Source organism: Hippopotamus amphibius, chromosome X, assembly GCF_030028045.1.
Source record: "Hippopotamus amphibius kiboko isolate mHipAmp2 chromosome X, mHipAmp2.hap2, whole genome shotgun sequence".
In the NCBI taxonomy this organism is placed as follows: domain Eukaryota; kingdom Metazoa; phylum Chordata; class Mammalia; order Artiodactyla; family Hippopotamidae; genus Hippopotamus; species Hippopotamus amphibius.
In genome coordinates, this window is record NC_080203.1 from 79,441,905 (window position 1) to 79,463,693 (window position 21,789).

The following is a 21,789-nucleotide window of genomic DNA, read 5'->3' on the forward strand; positions in this document are numbered from 1 at the left end:
CAACTGCTCCAGGGTTAGGGACTAATTCTCTCATTAAATCCAAGATGTCATTGATTGTTAGATGAGTCATTATTTTATGTGCTGCTAAGAAGGGAAAACACTGACAATTAAACTATGATGCATGCTGATTTCAGAAAAGTTAAAATATGAATCTCAGAACTCAAGAAATAGGGTGGTTTCTCTGACTCCCTCCCAGTTTCCGCAATGAGTGTTTGCTCTGTACTTGGTACTTTTTCTACAAGATAGGTGCTCTGATGATCCCATTTGACAAAGGTTTGCAGTGGCAAATTACTTTAAATGGCACAGCTGTGATTTGAACCCCAGTCTCTATGACTGGAGAGCCCACACTCTCATCTTCTACTCCACAGGAAGGGCTCTTGCCCCTGAGGAAAATGCTCCCCTGTGCTGTCTCCCATGGCATTCACTTCAGGTAATTGTCAAAGCATTTGATTTTAAAAGACCAATATGGGAAAAATAGTAACAAAACCCAACAAACTAGCAAACTAGTTAACATTTTACAGGATGGTATATTACAAGGAAATACCCTAGTAACAATGAATCTTGAATCTGAACCTTGCCAATCTACAAGTTATTTTGCATGTTCTTTCTTTTTCTCTAGGTACACAACGCTAGTGACTTGCTGATCAAACCCCTGGAAAATTTCCGGAAGGAACAAATAGGCTTCACAAAGGTACATTTTCTCTACATGTATAAGATATTTTTATAGCAGTTGAATAGTTGTTTGGGCTACCACCCTTCACTCTTCAGGGGTGAGGAGGATTCAGCTCTATAAGAAAACTCATCATCAAAAAAAGTGAGAAAATCTGGATTTGGCTCCTGATTGTGTTTCCAACTAGCTCTGTAACTGTGGACAAGACACTTTTCCTTTTGGAGCTTCAGTTTCTCCATATGGAAAATGAGGAGCTTGATAATAATAGCCATTATTTAAAGACAACGTACTGTGTGCTGAACCCTGGGCTAGGTGTTTTACATTCATTCTCTAATCACAACAACCCTGTGAGGTTCTGGTATTATCCCCAGTTTACAAATAAGGCAACTGAGGTTTGAACAAAATAAAGAACATGACCAAATTTATGGTTATATAGTTAGTAATTGACATTCACCAAGATTTAAACTTGAGGATCTATTTAGCTTCAAATCCCACATTCTTTCCTTTAAACTATACTGTCTCGATTTGTGCTGTCCAATATGGTAGCCAAAAGCTATATAAAGAAAATAAAATTAACAACTCAGTGTCTCAGTCATGCTAGTCACATTTCAAATGCTCAGTGAGTCACATGTGGCTAGTGGCTACTGTATTGGACAGTGCAGATGTAGAACATTTCCATCATTGTAGAAACTTCTGCTGGGAAGCATTGTGCCAGATAATATCAGATTCCCATGGATCTTTCTGATACCCCAGTGTCTCATAAATGGGTATGAACAATTGTCAAGTTTATTCTTTACATCTAGGTGTAGACCTATTTTGTGAGCTCCAATATGTATGCAACATGTGACCAAGACAGTATACCAGAACTAAATGTAGATTCTTGACCAAGCATCTGGCCCTTTTAGGACTAAGAACACACTTCACAGTGGTTATTATCTGTAATACCATGACAAGCATATTTATTTATTTATTTATTTATTTATTTATTTATTTATTGGCTGCATCGGGTCTTAGTTGCGGCACGTGGGATCTTTCTTGGCGGTGTATGGGCTCTTCATTGCCATGTGTGGGCTTCTCTCTAGTTGTGGCGCACGAGCTCCAGAGCACAGGGGCTCATTAGTTGCTGTGTGTGGGCTTTCTAGTTGTGGCACGGGCTCCAGAATGTGTAGGATCTGTAGTTGTGGCACACAGGCTCAGTAGTTTTGGTGCGTGGACTTAGTTGCCCCATGGCACGTGGTATCTTAGTTCCCCAACCAGGGATCAAACCAGCATCCCCTGCATTGCAAGATGGATTCGTAACCACTGGACCACCAGGTGGGTCCCATGACAAGCATTTTGGATCAAGGATATGGAAGTAGCAAGTTCTGAGAAGAAAAAGCAGACACTTTGGGTATACTTTCCACTGCCTGATATCATCAGTCAACTTGACCTGGCATTATTTGAGTAACTGGCATTCAAGCAAAGTGAGTTCTCTGGATAGCCCAGCAATTCTGGATTCCACTCAGTTCATCTGGAATCTCATTAACAAATACTTAATTGAGAAAGTGTATAATTTAAGGAGAAAAGAACCTTTAAAATCACAAGTATGGTATGAAAATAATTAGCTACTTGTGACATGGCAGTTGTTGCACAACACTGATTAAGGGGATGCAGAAGGATATCCCCTATGGGGAAACCCTCATACCTGGTTTACTTGTATTCCTGGAAGAGAATAGGAAAAATGAAAGTAAGAATATGCTGCAGTGGTTGACCTCATGTCCACTAAGGGGAAGGAAACAAATTTCTATTATGTACTTCCCATGTCCCATACCTGGGCTGGGGATTTTACATAGTCTTCCTTAATTCTTACAGTAAACCTGTGAGGTAGAATGTGTATTATCCACTATCCCAATGAAGAAACTGAGTCTCAGAAAGGTTAAATTTCTATCAGTCTTTTTTCCTATTTCTCTAACAGTGGAAACAAGCTACACACCTTTAAGGAAGGTAAACAGCTCTCAGTGTGAGTCATTTTCAAGAAACTGTCTAGAATTTTCCCAATAGTAAAATTTAAGGTAGTAGGAAGAGCACTGAACTAAGGACTAGAAAATATAGCTTCCAGTCTACCCCTGTATGTTATCAAATTTATGGCCTCTTAGTCCAAACCCTCTTTAATATCTGCTCTGTGAAAATGGACAGAAATCCTTTAAGCATGTCTCCTTTACAGTGAGCAAGATGTTAAGCTTTCTCAGTAGAAGGTGCTGGAGGGATATTGCAGGAGGAGGAGTTCTCCTGTAGTTCCTAGCTGCTGCATAGATGGGTTGGTAGAGTGTGAGTGAGATATGCAGTGGGGCTTTGATCCAGCCACAGACCCAGAATACATGGTCCCTCAGTGACCTTGAAACTTCCATGTGGCCTGGAGATAACCTTTCTGCAGGTCTTTCAATATGTCTTTCCCTGAAGGTCTCCCCACTCATGCTGTCCTTGAGCTTCCTTCTGTAGGACCCCCACGTAGCCCACCTGCTGACTGAAGGTTTATAACAGAGCTGCTGCTCTCTGCTTCCTCTGCCACTCGCATTGCAGCCTGCTTGTGTTCTAGAAGGTTCCTACTGGTGACTATGAAACTCACCTGAAACCTAGAGTGTTCTTTGTCTACCTACTTCACTGGTTGCTGATTCTCTGCTCCCCACTTGCACTCTGGAATTGCCTCCTGCTTACTTAGTGACCGTGGACCACCAGGCCAAACCAGCAAACTTCTCTGCTGTTCAGTGGCTTCAATTATACCTTTTCCAAAGAGATCTGAATCCCTTCCAAACTTGTCCTTCTTCAAGTACCTTCCTTCAGCCTTAGGGTACCATATAAAGTTTCCTTATATCTTATGGTTACTTTTTTTTAGTTTAATAAATTTGTAGTTTAGTAATTCTTCATAGTGTTTCTATCTCTTGATTGGGCCTAGACTGATGCACCCCAACTGATAACACTGCTGCTAGCTGGCTCTGTGATTTTACTCGTATGTGCTTTGTTAGGCTCTTACAAATATAATTATATGCTCCCATTTGAACCACAGAACAACCCTGTAAAGTACAGGTTATTATCCCTTGTTTAGAGATGAGGAAACTAAGGTTCAGTGACCTGTGGCATCTGAGGTCACTCAACAAGGAAGTGGCAGAGCTTGGATTTGAATTCAGTTCTCCTGGTTGTAAGTCTATGTCTCCTTTCAGTGTATGAGAGATATCACTTCTCCCTGGGCTTCAGTTTTCTCATGTGTACAAAAAAAATGGACAAACAACTCATAATGTAATATTCTGTTTGAGATTCTAAAGGTAATTAACTAAATGTGCATCTATTGAGATGTACAAATTAGCTAGTTAGAATTTGGTGTGCTATACATGTAAAATATGCGCTAGATTTTGTAAAAAAATTTATTGGAGTATAGTTGATTTACAATGTTGTGTTACTTTCTGCTATACAGCAAAGTGAATCAATTACATGTGTACGTATATCTACTCTTCTTTAGATTTTCCCGTATAGGTCATTACAGAGTATTGAGTAGAGTTCTCAGTGCTATACAGTAGATCCTTATTAGTTATCTATTTTATATATAGCAGTGTGTATATATCAATCTCAGTCTCCCAATTTATCCCTACTCCCCTTACCCCCTGGTAACTATAAGATTGTTTTCTACATCTGTAACTCTATTTCTGTTTAGTAAAGAAGTTCATTTGTACCACTTTTTAGATTCAACATATAAGCAATATCATATGATATTTGTCCTTCTCTGTCTGACTTACTTCACTCAGTATGACAGTCTCTAGGTCTATCCATGTTGCTGCAAATGGCATTATTTTGTTCTTTTTTATGGCTGAGTAATATTCCATTGCATATATGTACCACCTCTTCTTTATCCCTTTCTCTGTCAGTGGACATTTAGGTTGCTTCCATGTCCTGGCTATTGTAAACAGTGCTGCAGTGAACATTGGGGTGCATGTATCTTTTCAAATTATGGTTTTCTCTGGGTATTTGCTGAGGAGTGGGATTGCTGGGTCATATGGTAGTTCTATTTTTAGGTTTTTAAAGAACCTCCATCGTGTTCTGCATGGTGGCTGTACCAATTTACATTCCTACCAACAGTGTAGGAGGGCTTTCTTTTCTCCACACACTCACCAGCATTTATTGTTTGTAGATTTTTTTAATGGTGGCCATTCTGAACTGTGTGAGGTGATACCTCATAGTAGTTTTGATTTGCATTTTTCTAATAATTAGTGATGTTGAACATTTTTCATATGCTTCTTGGCCATCTGTATGTCTTCTTTGGAGAAGTGTCTATTTAGCTCTTCTGTCCATTTTTGGATTGGATTGTTGGTTTTTTTGTTATTGAGCTGCATGAACCATTTGTATATTTTGGAGATTAATCCCTTTTTGGATGCTTCATTTGCAAATATTTTCTCCCATTCTATGTTTTTTTTTTTCATTTTGTTTATGGTTTTCTTTGCTGTGCAAAAGCTTTTGAGTTTAATTGGGTCACATTTATTTATTTTTGTTTCTATTTTCATTACTGTAGGAGGTGGGTCAACATAGATCTTGATGTGATTTATGTTAGAGAATATTCTGCCTATGTTTTCCTCTATGAGTTTTACAGTATCCTGCCTTACATTTAGGTTTTTAATCCACTTTGAGTTTACTTTTGTATATGGTGTTAGGTAGTATTCTAATTTCATTCTTTTACATGTAGTTGTCCATGAATACCTATCATCTAATACAGATACAAAATTAAAGAAATAAGACAAAATTTTTTCCTTGTGATGGGAACTCCTAGGATTTACTCTCTAGCAACTTTCATATATAGCATATAGCAGTGTTAATTATATTTATCATGTTGTACATTATATCCCTAGTACTTCTTTATCTTATAACTGTAAGTTTGTATATTTTGACTGCCTTCATCCAATTCTGCCTGTTCCCCCACCCTCAACCTCTGGTAGCCAGAAACCTGATCTCTTTTTCTATGAGTTTGTTTGTTTATTGGTTAGTTTTTTTGTTTGTTTTTAAGATTTATTTTATTATTTATTTATTTATTTATTTATTTTGGTTGCTTTAGGTCTTCATTGCTGCACATGGGCTTTCTCTAGTTGTGGCCAGTGGGGGCTACTCTTTGTTGTGGTGCGCAGGTTCTCATTGCAGTGGCTTCTCTTGTCGTGGAGCACGGGCTCTAGGCGAGCAGGCTTCAGTAGTTGTAGCACGTGGGCTCAGTAGTCATAGCTCGCAGGCTCTGGAGCACAGGCTCAGTGGCTGTGGGCTTAGTTGCTCCACAGCGTGTGGGATCTTCCTGGAGCAGGGCTCGAACCCGTGTCCCCTGCATTGGCAGGCAGATTCCTAACCACTGTGCCACCAGGGAAGCTGTGTTAGTTTGTTTTTGAAGTATAATTGACCTACACCATTATCTTAGTTTGTGGTGCATATTGATTCAATTTTTCCATATGTTTCAAAATAATCACCACGATAAATCTAGTTGTCATCTGTCACCATACCAATATTATATAGTTACTGATTATATTCCCCATACTGTACATTTCATTCCCATTACTTATTTATTTTGTAACTGGAAGTTTGTACCTGTTAATCTCCCTCACCTATTTCTTTCTTCCTCCCACTTCCTTCCCCTCTAGCAATCATCTGTGTGTTCTCCAGATCTGTAACTCTTATTTCTGTTGTGTTACGTTTGTTCATTTGTTTTGATTTTTAGATTCCACATATAAGTAAAATCATACAGAATTTGTCTTTCTTTGTCTGACATTTCACTTTTCATAATATTCTCTAGGTCCATCCATGTAGTCATAAATAGCAAGAATTCATTCTTTTTTATAGCTGAGTAATATTTCATTGTATGTATATACCACATCTTTATCTATTTATCTATTTTTGGGCACTTAGGTTGCTTCCATATGTAGGCTATTGGAAATAATACTGCAAGGAAAATAGAGGTGCATGTATCTTTTCTAATTAGCGTTTTTATATTCTTCAGGTAGATATGCAGGAATGGAATTGCTGGATCATATCGGAAGCTCTATTTTTAAATTTTTGAGGAATGTCCATAGTGTTTTCCATAGTTGCTGCACCAGTTTACATTCCTACCAACAGTGCATGAGGGTTCTTTTTTCTCCACATCCTCACCAACATTTGTTATTTGTTGCCTAGAAGTCTTCAATGAATTTGGTAAGGTTGCAGGATACAAAATTAATGTACAAAAATGTGTTGCATTTCTATACATTAACAGTGAACTATCTGAAAGGAAGATAAAGAAAACAATCCTATTTATAATCACATCAGAAAGAATAAAATACCTAGGAATAAATCTGAGGAGGTAAAAGACCTATACCTGGAAAACTATAAGATGCTGATGAAAGAAATGGAAGATGACATAAACAGATGCAGAGATATACCATGTTCTTGGATTGGAAGAATTTATATTGTTAAAATGTCCATACTACCCAAGCCAATCTACAGATTCAATGCAGTCCCTATCAAAATACCAATGGTATTTTCCACAGAACTAGAACAAATAATTCTAAAATTTGTTTCGGAACCACGTAAGACGTCAAATAGCCAAAGTAATACTGAGAAAGAAAAATAAAGCTGGAGGCATTACATTTCATGTTTTCATAATATACTACAAAGCTGTGGAAATGGAAACAGTATGATACATGCACTAACACAGACACATAGATCAGTGGAACAGAATAGAAAGCCCAGAAATGAACTCACACTTATATGGTCAATTAATCCCTGACAAGGGAGGCAAGAATATAAAATGGGGAAAAGACAGCCTCTTCAATAAATGGTGTTGGGAAAACTGGGCAGCTACATGCAAAAGAATCAAACTGGAGTACTCTTTCACACCATGCAGAAAAATAAATAAATTCAGAATGGATTAAAGACTTAAATGTCAGACCTGCAACTGTAAAACTTCTCTTAAGAAATCATAGGTGGTAAGTTCTTTGACATCAGTCTTGGTAATATTTTTTTGCGTATGTCTCCTTAGGCAAGGGAAACAAAAGCAAAGATAAACAAATGGGACTACATCAATCTACAAAACCACTATCCATCAGGGAAATGCAAACCAAACCACAATGAGATATCACCTCACACCTGTCAAAATGACTATCATCAAAAAGAGTACAAATAAGTGTTGCCAAGGATGTTCTATCAACTTTTCCCTTGTTGCTTTGTAAGATGAAGATGCTATATTAGCACCTCTGTCTTCCTTTAATACTTTTTAAACCTCAACTTCTGTCAGCCACACCTTTACTTTTCACTTAGGGTTGATAACATTATTATTTTAGTCTGACTTTAATTAAATCTTGTTGGTGGTTATTATTAGGCTCATTTTAAAGTGGCAAAAGCAAGTGACGAATTCAAGATTTGAACTCAAGTTTCTTGCCTCTGAGTCCATGAAGTTTGACATTTCTTGTATTGGGTTAATGTCAGTATTAATTTCTCGTGGCTGGGATAGATCAAGGATGATTCCCTTCTTTACCTTTTTCTCCTAATTTCTTGCCTACTAGGCTTAGAGTTGTTTGTCCACCTTCTCTAGACTCCTATTTGGTTAACTCCTTCAATCCCTCTCACCTCTCAAAAGTCCCAGAACAGGCAAAGTTTATGAGTCCTCCCCCATGTCTATATTTTAGCTGTTACTTGGTTGGCGGGATCCTTCCCACCACTATGCAACCCTTCTCACCACCATGCAACTCTCCCCTGTCCTTCCACCCCAAGGTCAATGGAGGACAAACAAGGCTCCGTACAGCTCTGTTCATAATGGGTCTTTCATCCTGCACTGCAGAATGCTGGGCTGTCCATTGGAGAGGACAGAATAAAGACTCAGTCATCCTCCACAGACACATGACAGGGAGAGTATTTGTACCCTTTGATTCATATTTTTTGGGGTCATATTAGAGTTGCTCGAAGTATTATGTTTTCAGTTCTCTTTCAAGGATGCCTTTGCCAGAGAAGAACAGCCACTGAATGGAGCCTTTGTGTAGACTGGTGGGACCAGGGCCAAACTGTTTAAGACATCTGAGTCTGCATTTAACCCACTTTTGGGGGAGTTGCAGCTGGTGTGAAAGCTATGATATAGTGTGTTCTCACCCAACAGATGGTAGGCAAGAAAGCATTGACAGCAAGACATAGCGTTTTCAGTCTTGTTGCTATTTCTTTTCCATGAACAGAGATCAAAGAGAGAACTTTAGGAAAAGGGTAGATGGGGTTGAAAAAATGCAGAAGATGGAATAAGGCACAAACCTGATATTCTGGGTAGATGTCGACAAGGGTATTAGTCTGCCCTGCATTCCAAAGGCCAGTGTCCTGGGAGAAAGGGGAAGAAAGCAGCAGCAAATCACCATCAACAGCTGCAAACAACTTGATTTTAGATGGCTCCTACTCTGGTTTGGGTCTCAGTGGCCACAAGAATACATTAGCAGGAAGAATCAAGTAGTCAAGGTACCCAAGAGCTAAGCTTTGTGATAGTAATCCATAAATGATTTTTGAGCCAATATGGAATCTTTTACAAGCCTTATAATAATAATTACCACCTACTTGATACTTGCTATATGTTATCTCAGTTAAGCATTATTATCCACATCCTATAGATGAGAAAGTAAAGAGATAAGAGTCAAATAGCTTGTCCAAGGACACATAGTTATTAACAGAAGCAAGCTTCAACCAGATTTCTGTTGCTCCAGAAACTATATTCTTTCCACTATACTGCACTCTGAACCCAGCTTTGTAGGGCTGCTATGGATGGATTAAAGAAAAAAGATCAATAATGTCTTTCAATAATTGAATGGGTATTAAAATTCATATTACTTTAGCCATGAGAATGAATGAACTAGAATTGTTGTACACCACAATGGATGAATCCGACACATACAAGGTTGAGAGGGCAAAAAAGTCAGTCACAAAGATTACTTGCTGCATGAGCCCATTTCTGTAAAGTTCAAAAACAGACAAAACTAAATGATGGTGTTATAAGCCAGGATAAGGGTTCCCTCAGAGTGCAGTATTAGTGACAAAAATAGGCACAAGGGGGCCTTTGCCAGTGTTGGTAATGTTTTTTCTTTTGATCTGACTGCTGATTACACAGGTGTGTTCAGTTTGCGACCATTTACTGAGATTTGTGCAGAGTATTTTTCAGAGTATGTTATAATATTTTTAAAATTCAAAAACATTTAAAATAATATTTCCTTGTAGCATGTTTTCCACTGAAAGTCTGCTGTGTATGTATATACAAGGAGGCAGTGGTTGAGAGAAGCTCTGTGGGATTATCCACCTAATTATCTTTACATGTGGACCTTCCTACCCTATTATGACTTTCTCTCCCTTTTCCCACATATGTGACTTTCCCTAAGCAATACATAGTACTACGTTTTATAGTATAGTGGTTGAACTGTAGACTGGAGCTAAACTACGTGGGTTTGCATCCCAGCTCTTCAAATTACTAGCTCTTGAGCTTAGGGAAGTCACTTAACTTCTCTGGGCCTTAATGTCCTTAACTATATGGGATAAGTAACAGTACCTACCTTATAGAATTTCACTCAGAGCAGAGATTGAAAGCCAGTGAGACCATGTGTCTTGGCTGTCTGGGAAGTTGCTGAACTGTGCCATCTCCTTTTTCCTAATTTTTCCTTAATTTAAAGATGGTACTGAATCTGAATTTTGTATGTAGTGTTGAAGGTGAATCTTATAGTATAGCTTTGAGTTTTCTAACTTATGTTTATTATTTCTTCTCTGAACCCCCGGAAAGAAAGTATTAAATCTTTGCTGTTGCCATTGTGAAGAGGGGCCTGAGTATGTTGCTAAATGCCAGAGTCCCATGTCCTGTGGACAGAAGCATCATCCTCTTTTACAAGGAGTAATACACTATCCACATAAAGCTCACAGCCTTGCATGTGCTGCATGTGGTGATCTCCTGGGATTTGTGCAGGTAGGTGGAGGAGGTTATATAACTTAACATCCTCATCCAAGTGGGAGGAGAAGGTCAACAGCTGCCAGATCCACAGCTGGTCTTGCCAGCCCAAGTAGTGCCAGCCTTACTTGGCCAGAGGAGCCTCCTCAGCATATAGAGGGGAGATCTGCTGAACCAGAACCAATGTCTTAAACCTTTGGCAATTTATGTTAACTTCCTCCAGCTAGCAAACAAGATTATTCTGTGTTGATTATATACCCCTCAACTTTGCTGAATACAGTTACTAGCTATTGCAGCTTTCCAGTGGATTCATTAGGATTTTGTATATATATAGGATCATGCCATTTATGAATAGAGACAGTTTTAATTCTTCCTTTCCAATGTGGATGCATTTTATTTCTTTTTCTTGTCTAATTGCCCTGGCTAGAACGTCTAGTAGAATGTTGAATAACAGTGGTGAAACCAGGTATCTTTACCTTGTTCCTGACCTTAGGGGGAAAGCTTTGAGCTTTTTGCCATTTAGTATAATGCTAGCTGTGCAGTTTTTATAAATGCCCTTTATTATGTTGAGGAAGTTCCTTTCTATTCCTAGTTTTTGGGGTGTTTTTATCATCAAAGGATTTTGAATTTTGTCAGATGACTTTTCTGCATCAATTGAAATGATCATGTTTTTTTTTTTCCCTTCATTCTATTAATGTGGTGTATTACATTGATTTTCTTATGTGGAGCCACCCTTGTGTTCCTGGGGTAAAACCCACTTGGTCATGGTGTATAATCCTTTTAATATTCTCTTAGATTCAGTTTGTTAATATATTGTTGAGGGTTTTTAACATCTATATTCATAATTGATATTCGTCTGTAATTTTATTTTATTATGATGTCTTTATCTGACTTTGGTATCAGGGTGATGTTGGGCTCAGAGAATGAAGTAAAATTCACCAGTGAAGACCTGGACTTTTTTTTTGTTGGGAGGTTTATGATTACTGATTCAATTTTTATGCTTCTTATAGGTGTGTTAAAATTTTCTGTTGCTTCTTGAGGTGGCTTAGGTAATTTGACCGTTTCTTGCAATTTGTCCGTTTCATCTAGGTTGTCTAATTTGTTGGCATATAATTTTTCATAATATTGTGTTATAATCCTTTTTATTTCTGTAAGGTTGGTTGTAATGTCCCCAGTTTCATTTCCAGTTTTCATTTGTCTCCTCTCTATTTCTTTGTCAGTTTGCTTAAAGGTTTGTCAAATTGTTTTTCAAGGAACAAACATTTGTTTTTTTTTATTCTCTCTCTTTCTTCCTATTATTTCATTCTATTTGCTCTGTTATTCCTACATTCTGCTAGCTTTGGGCTTAATTTGTTCTTCTAATTCCTCGATGTGTATATGAAGGTTATTTTTTTATGAGTGGGAAGATGTGTTAAATATACATTAGGACTTTAAGGTATTTTAAATATAAAACATGTTTTTACATTGATGTGGTTATGGTTTTTTCCCTACCGTTTTATTGAGATATAATTGACATACAGACTGTAAGTTGAGTTGTAGAACATAATGATTTGACTTACATCATGAGATGATTACCACAATAAGTTTAGTGTACACCTGTCATCTCATGTAGATACAAAATTAAAGAAATAGAAAAATTTTTTTCTTTTGATGAAAACAGGATTTTCTCTCTTAACAACTTTCATGTAAAACATACAGTAGTATTAATTATATGTAACATGTTGTACACTGTGTTCCTGGTACCTACAACTGCAAGTTTGTACTTTTTGACTACCTTCATTCAGTTCCCCCTCCCCTCACCCCATGTCTCTGGTAACCACAAACCAGATATCTTTTTCTATGAGTTTGTTTTGATGTATAATTTACCTACAACAGTATGTTAGTTCCTAGTGAACAACATAGCGATTCAATATTTTTATAGAGTTCAAAATTATCACCACAATAAATCTAGTTACGATATGTCACCATACAAAGACATTACGTAGTTATTGACTATATTCCCCACATTGTTTTTTCATACCTGTGACTCATTTATTTTGCAAGGAAGTTTATGCCTCTTCATCTCAGCACCTATTACTTTCCATAACCTAGTTCCGTACCTTCTGGCAACCACCTGTTTGTACTCTGAATTAATAACTGTTTCTGTTTAGCTATGTTTGTTCATTTGTTTTTATAGATTCCACATATAAGCAAAATCATACAGTATTTGTCTGTCTGTCTTATTTCACTTAGCATAATACCCTCTAGGTCTATCCATGTTTTCACAAATGGCAAGATTTCTACATTTGTTTTCTATGACTGAGGAACAGTCTCTCTCTCTCTATATATATATGTATATACTCACACACATGATGTCTTTATCCATTCATGTATGGCTAGGTATTTAGGTTGCTTCCATATACTGGCTATTGTAAATGATGCTGCTATGAACATAGGGGTGCATATATCTTTTCTAACTAGTGTTTTCGTTTTCTTCTGACAAATACCCAGGAGTGGAATTGCTGGATCGTATGGAAGCTCTATTTTAAAATTTTTGAGGAATGTCCATACTGTTTTCCATAGTTGCTACACCATGTACATTCCCACCAAAAGTGTACAAGGGTTCACTTTTCTCCAAATCCTCACCAATGCTTGTTATTTCTTGTCTTTTTGGTAATAGCCATTCTGACAGGTGGGAGTTGATATTTCATTATGGTTTTGATTTGTACTTTCCTGATAATCAGTGATGCTGAGCATTATTTCATGTGCCTGTAGGCCATCTGTTTGTCTTCTTTGGAAAAATGTCTTTTCAGATCCTCAGCCCATTTTTCAATTGTATTGTTTTTTTGATGTTCAGTTGTATGAGTTCTTTGTATATTTAGGATATTAACTATTTATTGGATATATTGTTTGCAAATATCTTTTCCCATGAAAGCAGGTAACTTTTCGTTTTGTTGGTGGTTTCCTTTGCTGTGCAAAACCTTTTTAGTTTTATGTAGTTCCATTTGGCTATTTTTGCTTTTGTCTCACTTGCCTGAGGAAACTTATCCAAAAAATATTACTAAGACCAATGTCAAAGAGCTTACTCTCTATGTCTTTTAGAAGTTGTATGTTGCAGTTTTGACATTTGTCTTTAATCTATTTTCAATTTTTTTGTGTGCTTATTGTGAGAGAGTACTCCAGTACGTTTCTGCTGAATATAGCTGTCCAGTTTCCCAGCAGCATTTATTGAAGAGGTTCTCTTATCCCCATTATATATTTTTGCCTCCTTTGTTGTAGATTAATTGCCCATATAATTGTGGTGTCATTTCTGGGCTCTCTGTTCCATTCTGTTGATCTCACCTATCTGTTTTTTGTTGTTGTTGTTGTTGTTGTTTTTGTTTGTGTGTTCTTCTTGTTTGCCGTTACCATACTGTTTTCATTACTGTGCCTTGGTAGGATAGTTTGAAATCAGAGACCATGATACCTTCAGTTTTGTTCCTCTTTCTTAAGATTGGTTTGGCTTATGGGGTATTTTGTATTTCCATACAAATTTGCAGATAATTTGTTCCAATTCTGTGAAAAATGCCATTGACATTTTAATAGGGATTGAATTGACTCTGTAGATTGGCTTGGGTAGTGTGGTCATTTTAACAATATTAATTCTTCTAATCCATGAATGCAGTATATCTTCCATCTTTTAACTCCTTAGTTAGATTTATTCCTAGATATTTTTCTTTTTGATGCAATTTTAAATGGGATTGTTTTCTTAATTTCTCTTTCTGATAGTTAATTGTTAGTGTATAGAAATGTAACAGGTTTATATATATTAATTTTGCATCCTACAACTTCACCAAATTCATTGATGAGTTCTAGTAGTTTTTTGGTCGCACTTTTATGGTTTTTCTGTGTATAGTATGTCATCTGCAAACAATGACAGTTTTATTACTTTCTTTCTTTCTTTCCACTTTGGATTCCTTTTATTTCTTTTTCTGGTCTGATTGTGGTGGCTTGGACTTCCAATACTGTGTTGAATAAAAGTGGCAAGTGTGAGCATTCTTGTCTTGTTCCTGATATAGTGTCCTCCTGGTTGTGGGGCCAGTTCCCAAGGCAGCTGGCTGAGGGGTCCAAAGTATCTCAGAACTGGTGTTGCCCTGATGTTGTGTGGGCCTGGGTCTCAAGGGGGCCTGGGGCTGGTGCAGCCTACTGGTGGGCTATCTGGGTCCTGATATCACAGGCTGTGGGTTGAGGTGGTGCTGGGGCTGGTGTCTGCCTGTTGGTGGGTGAGGCTGGGGCCTAGGAGATTTCAGGACTGGTGCCTGCCCACTGGTGGGTGGAGCTCAGTGTTGGGGACTTTGTCTATATGGCCTGGCCATCCTGGAGTTGGTATTTCTGCTCGCTGCGGGCTGGGGGCAAGGCTCAGGGGGTTCTGTCAATGGTGCCTGCCCACTGGTGAGTGAGACTATCCCAGGTGCTGGTGCCAGCACACTGGTATGCGGGGCCATGTCCTGGGCCCTCTGGTGGACAGGGCTGGGTCCTGGGGTGGCTGTTAGCTCAGGGGTTCTTTGGCAGCCAGCCTGTTGGTAGATTGGGGCTGTTTTCCCATCTTGCTAGTTGCTTGGCCTGAGCCATCCCAGGACTGGTGCCTAAAGGCTGATGGGCAGGTTTGTGTTCTGGTGCTAATAAGCTAGATGGAGTATTCCAAAATGGCTCTTGCCAACACCAGTGTCCTTGTGGTAGAACAAGCTCCCTAAAATGGTTGCCACTAGTGTATATGCCCTCAGGATAAGGTCAAATTGCCTCCTGCCTTTCTGGGTGGCATTCTAAGATTAAAAGGTGGGTCTGACCCAAGCTCCATTCAAATTGTTGCTTCTGCCCTGGGTCTCAGAGCATGTGAGATATTGTTTGCCCTTTAAGAATGTAATCTCTATTTCCCCTACCCCTCTGGCTCTCCCAAAAGTAAACCTCACTGGCCTTCAAAGCCAAACATTCTGAGGACTTGTCCTTCTAGCGCAGGACCCTTGGGCTGGGGAGCCCAGTCTGGGGTTTGGACTCCTCACTCCTTGGGGATAACGTTTGCAATTTTAATTATTTTCCTGTTTGTGGGTTATCAGGAGTGTGGGTCTTGACTATACTGCATCTCTGCCCTCTGCCTCTCCTACCTGTCTCATTGTGGTTCCTTCTTTATAACTTTAGTTGTAGAAAATCTTATCTGCTAGTCTTCTACTCTTCCAGTCTTTCTCATCAATAGTTGCTCTGTGAATGGTTGTAATCTTGCTGTTCCCGTGGGATCAGGTGAGCTCAGGGTCTTCTTACTTCACATTCTTGGCCATTTCTATGACAGTTATTAATTTTACATCTTTCTTCTTTTTTAATATATATATTTACAACTTACATTTCCCTCTGAACATTGCCTTTGTTGCATACCATATGTTTTTTTTAACTTTTTATTTTTTAATTTTTTACAATAAACTGCATATATTTAGAGTGTACAATTTGGTATCCCAATCTCCCAATTCGTTCCCCCCCCCCAACCCTCCCCACTTTCCCCACTTGGTGTCCATGTTTGTTCTCTACATCTGTGTCTCTATTTCTGCCTTGCAAACCGGTTGATTTGTACCATTTTTCTATAGTCCACATGTATGTGTTAATATACAATATTTGTTTTTCTCTTTCTGACTCACTTCACTCTGTATGACAGACTCTAGGTCCATCCATGTCTCTAAAAATGTCCCAGTTTCATTGCTTTTTACAGCTGAATAATATTCCGTCATATGTATGTACCACATCTTCTTTATCCATTCATCTGTTGATGGACATTTAGGTTGCTTCCATGTCCTGGCTATTGTAAATATTGCTGCAATGAACATTGGAGTGCATGTGTCTTTTTGAATTATGGTGTTCTCGGGGTCTATGCCCAGGAGTGGGATTGCTGGGTCATATGGTAATTCTATTTTTAGTTTTGCAAGGAACCTCCATACTATTTTCCATAGTGGCTGTATCAATTTACATTTCTACCAGCAATGCAAGAGCATTCCTTTTTCTCCACAACCTCTCCAACATTTACTGTTTGTAGATTTTCTGATGATGCCCATTCTAATAAGTGTGAGGTGATACCTCATTGTCGTTTTGATTTGCATTTCTCTAATAATTAGTGATGTTGAGCAGCTTTTCATGTGCTTCTTGGCCATCTGTATGTCTTCTTTGGAGAAAAGCCTATTTAGGTCTTCTGCCCATTTTTTGATTTGATTGTTTATTTTTTTGATATTGAGCTGGATGAACTGTTTATATATTTTGGAGATTAATTCTTTGTCTGTTGATTCTTTTGCAAATATTTTTTCCCATTCTGAGGGTTGTCTTTTTGTCTTGCTTATAGTTTCCTTTGCTGTGCAGATGCTTTGAAAGTTTCATTAGGTCTCACTTATCTATTTTTGTTTTTATTTCCATTATTCTAGGGGGTGGATCAAAAAAGATCTTGCTGTTATTTACATTGAAGAGTGTTCTTCCTATGTTTTACTCTAGGAGTTTTATAGTGCCTGGCCTTACATTTAGGTCTTTTATCCATTTTGAGTTTATTTTTGTGTATGGTGTTAGGAAGTGTTCTAATTTCATTCTTTTGCATGTAGCTGTCCAGTTTTCCCAGCACCACTTATTGAAGAGGCTGCCTTTTCTCCATTCTATATCCTTGCCTCCTTTGTCATAGATTAGTTGACTGTAGTTTATCTCTGGGCTTTCTATCCTGTTCCATTGATCTATATGTCTGCTTTTGTGCTGATACCATACTGTCTTGATCACTGTAGCGTTGTAGTATAGCCTGAAGCCAGGAAGCCTGATTCCACCAACTCCATCTTTCCTTCTCAAGATTGCTTTGGCTATTCGGGGTCTTTTGCATTTCCATACAAATTGTAAAATTTCTTGTTCTGGTTCTGTGAAAAATGCCATTGGTAATTTGATCGGGATTGCATTGAACTTGTAAATTGCTTTTGGTAATATAGTCATTTTCACAATGTTGATTCTTCCAATCCAAGAACATGGTATGTCCCTCCATCTGTTTGTGTTGTCTTTGATTTCTTTCATTAGTGTCTTATAGTTTTCTGAGTACAGGTCTTTTACCTCCTTGGTTAGGTTTATTCCCAGGTATTTTATTCTTTTTGTTGCAATGGTGAATGGGATTGTTTCCTTAATTTCTCTTTCTGATCTTTCATTGTTGGTGTATAGAAATGCAAGAGATTTCTGTGTGTTAATTTTGTATCCTGCAACTTTAGTAAATTCATTGATTAGCTCGAGTAGTTTTCTGGTGACATCTTTAGGATGTTCTATGTATAGTATCATGTCATCTGCAAACAGTGACAGTTTTACTTCTTCTTTTCCAATTTGGATTCCTTTTATTTCTTTTTCTTCTCTGATTGCTGCGGCAAGGACTTCCAAAACTATGTTGAATAGTAGTGGTGAGAGTGGACATCCTTGTCTTGTTCCTGATCTTAGAGGGAATGCTTCCAGTTTTTCACCATTGAGAATGATGTTTGCTGTGGGTTTGTCATATATGGCCTTTATTATATTGAGGTATGTTCCCTCTGTGCCCACCTTCTGGAGAGTTTTTATCATAAATCAGTGTTGAATTTTGTCAAAAGTTTTGTCTGCATCTATTGAGATGATCATGTGGTTTTTATCCTTCAGTTTGTTAATATGATGTATCACATTGATTGATTTGCGTATAATGAAGAATCCTTGCATTCCAGGGATAAACCCTACTTGATCATGGTGTATGATCCTTTTAATGTGCCATTGGATTCTGTTGGCTAGTATTTTGTTGAGGATTTTTGCATCTAAATTCATCAGTGATATTGGTCTGTAGTTTTCTTTTTTTGTAGTATCTTTGTCTGGTTTTGGTATCACGGTGATGGTGGCTTCATAAAATGAGTTGGGGAGCCTTCCTTCCTCTGAAATTTTTTGGAAGAGTTTGAGAAGGATTGGTGTTAGCTCTTCTCTAAATGTTTGATAAAATTCACCTGTGAATCCATGTGGTCCTGGACTTTTGTTTGTTGGGAGATTTTTCATCACAGTTTCAATTTCATTACTTGTGATTGGTCTGTTCATATTTTCTATGTCTTCCTGATTCAGTCTTGGAAGGTTATAGTTTTCTAAGAATCTGTCCATTTCATCCAGGTTGTCCATTTTATTGGCGTATAGTTGCTTGTAGTAATCTCTTATGGTGCTTTTTATTTCCGTGGTGTCCATTGTAACTTCTCCTGTTTCATTTCTAATTTTATTGATTTGAGTCCTCTCCCTCTTTTTCCTGATGAGTCTTGCTAGAGGTTTATCAATTTTATTTATCTTCTCAAAGAACCAGCTTTTAGTTTTACTGATTTTTGCTATTGTTTTCTTTGTCTCTATTTCATTTATTTCTGCTTTGATCTTTTATGATTTCTCTGCATCTACTCACTTTGGGTTTTGTTTGCTCTTCTTTCTCTAGTTTCTTTAGGTGTAAATTTAGATTGTTTATTTGGGATGTTTTTTGTTTCTTGAGGTAGGATTGTATTGCTATAAACTTCCCCCTTAGAACTGCCTTTGCTGCATCCCATAGGTTTTGGATCATTGTGTTTTCATTGTCATTTGTCTCTAGGTATTTTTTGATTTCCTCTTTGATTTCTTCAGTGATCTGTTGGTTATTTAGTAATGTATTGTTTAGCCTCCATGTGTTTGTGTTTTTTACAGTTTTTTTTTCCTGTAATTGATTTCTAATCTCATAGCATTGTATTCAGAAAAGATGCTTGATAAATTTCAATTTTCTTGAATTTACCAAGGCTTGATTTATGACCCAAAATGTGATCTATCCTGGAGAATGTTCCATGTGCACTTGAGAAGAATGTGTAATCTGCTGTTTTTGGATGTAATGTCCTATAGATATCTATTAAATCCAGCTGATTTATTGTGTCATTTAAAGCTTGTGTTTCAAAGGAAATGAGATGGAGCTATATGTAATGAAGTGGATAGACCTAAAGTCTGTCATACAGAGTGAAGTAAGTCAGAAAGAGAAAGACAAATGTTGTATGCTGACTCATATATATGGAATCTAAAAATGGTACTGATGAACTCAGTGACAAGACAAGAGCAAGGACGCAGATGCAGAGAATGGACTGGACAACTTGAGGTTTGGGGGGGTGGGGGGGGTGAAGGGGAAGCTGAGACGAAGTGAGAGAGTAGCACAGACATATATATACTACCAGCTGTAAAATAGCCAGTGGGGAGTTGCTGTATAACAAAGGGAGTTCAATTCGAGGATGGATGATGCCTTACAGGACTGGAACAGGGAGGGTGCGGGGGAGTCGAGGGAGGGAGGGAATGCTGGGATATGTGTATAAATACAGATGATTGAACTTGGTGTACCTTAAAAAAATAATAAATAAATAAATTTAAAAAAAAGAAAAGGAAAGCTTGTGTTTTCTTATTAATTTTCTGTCTGGATGATCTGTCCATTGGTGTAAGTGTGGTGTTAAAGTCCCCCACTATGATTGTGTTCCTGTCGATTTCCTCTTTCATAGTTGTTAGCATTTAACTTATGTATTGAGGTGCTCCTATATTGTGTGCATATATATTTATAATTGTTATCTCTTCTTCTTGGATTGATCCCTCGATCTTCATGTAGTGTCCTTTCTTGTCTCTTGTGACATTTTTTATTTTAAAGTCTATTTTATCTGATATGAGTATCACTATTCCAGCTTTCTTTTGATTTCCATTTGCATGGAATATCTTTTTCTATCCCCTCACTTTCAGTCTGTATGTGTCCCTAGGTTTGAAGTGGGTCTCTTGTAGGCAGCATATATATGGGTCTTGTTTTTGTATCCATTCAGCCACTCTGTGTCTTTTGGTTGGTGCATTTAGTTCATTTACATTCAAGGTTATTATTGATATGTATGTTCCTATTACCATTTTCTTAATTGTTTTGTTTTTGTTTCTTTAGGTCCTTTCCGTCTCTTATATTTCCCACTTCAAGAAGTTCCTTAAGCATTTGTTGTAAGGCTGGTTTGGTGGTGATGAATTCTCTTAACTGTTGCTTGTCTGTAAAGCTTTTGATTTCTCTGTCAAATCTGATGAGATCCTTGCTGGGTAGAGTATTCTTGGTTGTAGATTCTTCTCTGTCATCACTTTAGATATATCATGCCACTCCCTTCTGCCTTGTAGAGTTTCTGCTGAGAAATCAGCTGTTAACCTGATGGGCGTTCCCTTGTATGTTATTTGTTGTTTTTCCCTTGTTGCTTTTAATAACTTTTTTCTGTCTTTAATTTTTGTCACTTTGACTACTATATGTCTTGGCATGTTTCTCCTTGGGTTTATCCTGGCTGGGACTCTCTGCGCCTCCTCCACTTGGGTGTCTATTTCCTTTCCCATGTTAGGGAAGTTTTCAACTATAATCTCTTCCAATGTTTTCTCAGGTCCTTTCTCTCTCTCTTCTCTTTCTGGGACCCCTATAATGTGAATGTTGGTGCGTTTAACATTGTCTCAGAGGTGTCTTAGGCTGTCCTCAGTTCTTTTCATTCTTTTTTCCTTATTCTTTTCTGCATCAGTGATTATCACCATTCTGTCTTCCAGGTCACTTATTTGTCCTTCTGCCTCAGTTAATCTGCTATTGGTTCCTTCTAGTGTATTTTTCATTTCACTTATTGTGATGCATATCTCTGTTTGTTTGTTCTTTAATTCTTCGAGGTCTTTGGTAAACTTTTCTTGCAACTTTTCGATCTTTGCATCCTGTCTTTTTTCAAAGTGCTGGGTCATCTTCACCATCATTATTCTGAATTCTTTTTCTGGAAGAGTGCCTATCTCCTCTTCATTTAGTTGTTTTTCTGGTGTTTTATCTTGTCCCTTCATCTGGTACAAAGTCTTCTGCCTTTTCATTTTCTCTGTCTTTCTGTGGCTGTGATTTTCAGTTCCACAAGATGAAATATTGCTGGTACTGCTTGATTCTGCTGTCTGCCCTCTTGTGGAGGAAGCTGTCTAGGAGGCTCGTGGGTGCTTCCTGATGGGAGGGACTGTTGGTGGGTTGGGCTGTGTGGGTGGAGCTCAGTAAAACTTTAATCTGATTTGGTGGGTGGAGCTCAGTGACACTTTAATCTGTTTGTCTGCCAATGGGTGGGACTGTGTTCCCACACTGGTGGTTGTTTGGCCTGAGGTGACCCAGCAGTGGAGCTGACAGACTCTTTGGTGGAGCTAATGGTGGACTCTGGAAGGG

The 21,789-nt window shown here is 38.0% G+C and overlaps 1 protein-coding gene across 5 annotated transcripts in view; it reads left to right on the plus strand.

Moving 5' to 3' along the window:
* OPHN1 (oligophrenin 1) overlaps positions 1-21,789 on the plus strand; it is a 648,185-nt gene that overhangs the window by 253,679 nt on the left and 372,717 nt on the right. For all 5 annotated transcript variants that reach the window (XM_057717522.1, XM_057717521.1, XM_057717520.1 and 2 more), the window contains exon 5: positions 620-691. In XM_057717522.1, the coding sequence (XP_057573505.1) occupies positions 620-691 (72 nt within the window). The remainder of the gene's footprint in view (positions 1-619; positions 692-21,789) is intronic.